Source organism: Nuphar pumila, chromosome 1 (assembly GCF_984573655.1).
Source record: "Nuphar pumila chromosome 1, dmNupPumi1.hap1.1, whole genome shotgun sequence".
Taxonomy (NCBI): Eukaryota; Viridiplantae; Streptophyta; class Magnoliopsida; order Nymphaeales; family Nymphaeaceae; genus Nuphar; species Nuphar pumila.
This window is the reverse complement of record NC_143249.1, coordinates 10,681,579-10,686,862: the sequence shown is the minus strand read 5'-3', so window position 1 is coordinate 10,686,862 and position 5,284 is coordinate 10,681,579. Positions and strand designations below refer to the sequence as shown.

The following is a 5,284-nucleotide window of genomic DNA, read 5'->3' as shown; positions in this document are numbered from 1 at the left end:
GGTGGGATTTTCAAGTGGCGACCCGGTGTAGGCGGAGAGGCGAGTGGAGGATGCCATAGACTGGACATGGGTTTGGAATGGAGCATGTTTGTGGGCTTGAGGAGATCAAAGATAGTATTTTTGTTCGAAAAGATGCAGACCATTGGATGTGTGAATTGCTTAATTGTAATTCACCCAAGTCTTTCAAGGCAAATTGACGGCCCAAATAACTGATGAAGGAGTGAACTGTCCAGCTGCCTATAACAATGTTGTCAATAACATATATCAGTACAAAGAGGTGGAGGTGTCTTTGAATAAGAATAAATAAAGAGGGAGTTGTAGAACCCATTGTCCAAAAGGGCCTGATTGAGCTTCTGGAACCAAGCATCGGGAGCTTCGTGCAGGCCCATACAGGGCTTTATGTAGCCAACACACATAACTCAGATGATGATCTTGAAACCCGAGAGGCTAAACCATGAAAACTGTTGACACTATTGACATCAAGTTGACGGATAGACCAATGATAACTGTGGCAATGGTATGGACTGCAGGAATAGTGGGAGGCTTGACGACGATAACAAAACTGAATGTCTCAAAAAAAAAAAAAACCAAGTCCTTTTTCTTGGTGAAAGCCTTTGGTAACAAGGTTGGCCTTCGTAGCATTCAAGTGACCCATCATATGCTTAATTCAATAGACCCACTTACACCCAACAACATTCTGGGTTGAATTAGGAGGGACGAGGGACCATATTTTATCCTGGACCAGGGCTTGAAGTTGGGTATGCATGGCTTGTTTCCATTAAGGATCATGAGAGGCATGCTTGTAGATAGTTGGTTCAAGGTTAGTAGAAAGCTCAAGGAGACACAGTAGGAAGGGAGTGACTGGTGGTAACAAACACCATGGGTTTGAGAGTACCATCTTGGGCTCGGGTGACCATGTAATGAATCCTTTGAGGAAGTGATTGGGTGAGGGGGGGTCAGGGACGACTAGGCAAGCAATATCAGTAGAATAACTCCATGTTTTCCTTGAGAACCCATCAACAAAAGTCACACAATAACGCATACCATTATTTTTTTAGGACAGATGCCGATTGAGTCACTGGATTAGTAGAATCACCAAAAGGCAGCTTATGTGACTTACCCATTTGACAAGCTAAGACAAATATGCGTCGAATTTTTATTAATAAGAGGCAAACCAAAACGTTTTAATGACAGTTATGACAATACGAAATGAAGGGTGGCCAAGCACCACTGATCCAAGGAGGCACATTCTCCAATGATGGCCTCTTCATTGCACTCCCCTAAATTTATGAAATATAAATCATTTCTACTGACACCTCAGTGAAGCTCTTTGGGTACCACGATTCACCGTGGCTGCCCGAATCAAAATTTGCTGAGTAAACGTGAGGTTGTTCACTTTCAACTTGGTTCTGCAAGCACAAACAACATGTTGAACATCATCTCTCTCTCTCTCTCGCAAATCTTTACACATGTCAAATGACATTCTTAAACCAATCACCTGTGTATGCAGGTTCCATAAGAGACGGGATAATCTAGCTAAGAGCTTGATCTCGTCTCTTCCTCCATGAGACATAATCGGGGTTGACTAAGCATAACAGTTTTCATAATAAATTGATCTAGACATGGTTTGTATCCATCAACAAACCCTTCCAGGTCATTTAAAATCAACAGGGGAGTAAATTGCGACTCTCAAAGCATGCAGTTTTCGTCTGCGATCAATTTTATTGAAAGTAAATGTTGTAAAGAGCCCGAGGAAGGCAAACCAGAGCTAGGTAAGGAAGGAGTACTTATCGCTAATGATTCTGAGGCCAACAAAAGTAGTGAGACCCACAATCAATGTGTTGCCCAAAGCGTGGCTTTGGTACCATATAAAAGAGTCGACGACTAAGAAGGAACATAACACGGCAAGATCTAAAACTTAAAAGTAATGCTACGCACAAGCAAAAAAATACACTATTCTTTAATGTGGTTCGGTCAAGGTGACCTACATTCACTACCTCTATATATCTCTCTCTCATTCAACGTGAGATAAAAGGGTTTTATTCAGAGAGGAAGCATTCACGTTGGGATCAACCATTTCCCTTCTTGAGAATGACGTTGGTTGTTGTGTTTACATGACTCGTGTTAATTACAAGCAGGACTCTTGTGCAGTCTATGTCTGTTTGGAACCTTCTTGACGCCTTCTTTAGAGGATTCCTTAATTCCTGATGTCATTATTGATGGTGGTTTTTCGAGTGGACTTGGTCTCATTGATTAACAGATCTGGACTAGAACATGCTGGATCCTGTTTGCACAGTGGATCTAGTGATGAATCCGTTTCACTTGTTTTGACAGCTCTCTCGCTCTCTCAAGGTGAGGGGCTAAAGAGGCTGATGAGAAGTCTGATGACTGCACTTCACAGTGACAAATATAGCTAGATTTATGAAAATCTTGAGATAATATCGCAAGAAATTGCCTAAAAGTTTAAAACGGCAATTTCTTGCGAGATTTTTAAAATATCACTAGATTTATGAAAAAACATAAATACCGTGATTTAAACGCAATATTTATGTTTTAAACGGCTATTTATAGCAAAAAAATAGTGTATTCTTATTTTAAAATAATTTTTATCAATATTTTCTTATAAAAAATATTTTATATATTTGTTAATTAAAATTTTGCTGAGATTTTGGCGAAAAAAACGCGAGATTTATGATTTTTTTTCGATTTCTCGCTAGTTTTTTAAAACCGAGAAATTGCCGATAAAAACGTTTGTCACTATGCTGCCGTTGAGGTTTGCTTATTCGTGGAGGCTCCTCTTGACCGTTGCTTCCCGCGTTAAAACTGAGGGGTTAGAGAGAGATAGAGAGAGAGAGTTGCTTTTCTTCGTGCTTCAGGCATCCGCATTCCGTGTAATCCTCCCCTTTTTTCTCCCCTCCTTTTTCTCTATGCGTGCAAGCTATTCCCAAGCTCCACCGCCATCTCCCTAAATCTCTCTCTTTCTCTCTCTGCTAACGCGCATTGCTTTAAAGGTGGTTTTTTCCTCTCTTATCTTACTTTTACTTTTTCAGGGCTACCATTTTGCATTACCGACTTGCTTTGAGCTCTACAGAGTTGTGGGTCTTCTTCCTTTTTCAATTTCTTTAGTTGGGAAGCTGCATTTTTAATGCGTTTTCACGGTTCAGATTAGAGGTGTTTTGGATTCTTTCCTAGATGAATCATGGTTTCTTGTTTATAATATGGTTTCCTCCTTTGGCCTTTTTGGATCACTTGGTTTGTTGATTAAAATTGAGGTTTTGAAGAATCTTTGACTAAAACTTGAAGGTTTCTTTTTTCCCTTGTGTTTTTTAATCTTTCTTTTGTGGGTTTGTGAATGTCGTTCATAGTGAGTTCTATGGTTTTCTCACAGTCAATGTTGTAGATTTGAGGTTAGGATCAAGAAGCATTTGATCTTAAATCGTCTTTGTCCTCATTTGGAATCGATCAATCTCAGTTGGGTCTTATCTTGCGTGATATTTTAGTGTGGTTCTTTCTAGTCTTTTGTTTCAAATATAAACAAAAAGGGAAAAGAAAGAAAAGGAAACCCTTTTGTTTCTTTTTGATTATGAATTCAAACCAAGTAATTAGTTTGAATTGGATGTTATATTTGAAATAAGAATCACCATTTAACCAATTGAGGAAGGAGTTTCGATCTGATCAATTTTCCTCTTCAATTTTATTAACAGTGAGAAGGCCCCAACAAAGTTTCTGCTGCAATGGGAAGTCAGTTTAGTAAAAAGGGTGGGGAATCACCCCAAGTGATTCCGATCGATGGCAGTTTGCAGCTTGCATCTGAACTGAATTCTTACGAAGCTGCCTGCCAGCTCGATCCGGACCTGCAGACGTTCGATGACACATTGCAGGTGCGAACAAACCGGGCGATCACCAGTTTAGCTGCCGGTGTCGAGGTGAGAGCCCTTTCTTTTGATTCACTGAAGGAGATAACAGGTTGTTTCCTTGACATGAACCAAGAGGTTGTTAAAGTGATACTGGAATGTAGAAAGGATATTTGGAAGAACCAAGATCTCTTTGATCTGGTTGAGGAGTACTTTGACAACAGTTTGCAAACTCTGGATTTCTGTACCTCGCTTGAGAATTGCTTGAAGCGAGCGAGAGATAGCCAATTGATCATCCAGGTCGCCCTACAGCAGTTTGATAATAAGGAGGAAGGATGGTACCAGAGTACATTGGAGGAATTGAGAAGCTTTAGGGCTGCTGGGAAGCCGTTCACCGAAGAATTCTTTCAGCTCTTCCTCTCTGTCTACAAACAACAGGCTTTGATGTTGGAGAAGTTGCAGGCGCGAAAGAGCAAGCTTGACAAGAAGCTCAAAACGGTGAAGGCATGGAGGAAAGTTTCATCCATTATATTTGTGGCTACTCTAACAGCTGTTGTAATCTGTTCAGTTGTTGTTGCTGCCATGGCTGCTCCTCCGGTTGCTTCAGCGTTGGCTGCTGCTACTTCGATCCCCTTGGGAACTATGGGGAAATGGGTTGATTCTCTGTGGAAACGCTATGAAGATGCTCTTAAAGGACAGAAAGAAGTGATTTATTCAATGCAATCAGGAACCTATATTGTTATTAAGGATCTCGATAATATCCGTGTCCTGGCAAGGAGACTAGAAATTGAGTTAAAATCGATATTGCAGAATGTTGATTTTACCTTACAGGAACAAGCAGGAGGGGATGCGATCAATTTGAGCATTGAAGAGATAAAGAAGAAGCTAACTTCATTTATGAAGAGTATCGAGGATCTAGAACAACAGGCAGATAGATGCAGCAGGGACATCCTGAGGGCAAGAACGGTGGTCCTGCAGAGGATTATTAAAAATCCAAGTTAAAGGGCGATATTTCCATTATGTGTTGGTTTTATGCACAATTTCTTCTCCAGTCCAAAACCTCGAGGTACTGCAGTTAATTAGAAGTATGCACATGGATTAACCATTCAATATTGTAGTTTCTAACTATGGTTTGTATCAGATTATTTATCTAGGGGACAATCACTTTGGATTTTCTCCATATTAATTTGGAAAGTTGCAAGCATATTGTTCTAAACTTATATAGATTATTTCTGCTCTGCTCGTTCTTTGTTTCTGCCAGTTTCAGTATCAACTCTTACTCTTCATCACATTTTTCAGTGGTGTTGCATTCATGAACAAGCATGGGAACTGTAATCCTAGTTGTGCATGTATATATTAAAGGAAATATTTAAGGGGAAGCAAAAGAGAACCTTGCAAAATACCAAGTAAATAAGAAAGAAATGAAGAGC

At 40.0% G+C, this 5,284-nt stretch overlaps 1 protein-coding gene across 1 annotated transcript; it reads left to right on the top strand.

Moving 5' to 3' along the window:
* The first annotated feature begins 3,734 nt into the window (after nucleotides 1–3,734).
* On the top strand, nucleotides 3,735–5,071 carry LOC149847946 (UPF0496 protein At4g34320-like). Its single transcript, XM_090002818.1, has one exon. The coding sequence runs from the start codon at nucleotides 3,735–3,737 to the stop codon at nucleotides 4,854–4,856; it is 1,122 nt and encodes a 373-aa protein (XP_089858944.1). The 3' UTR covers nucleotides 4,857–5,071.
* The last annotated feature ends 213 nt before the right edge of the window (nucleotides 5,072–5,284 follow it).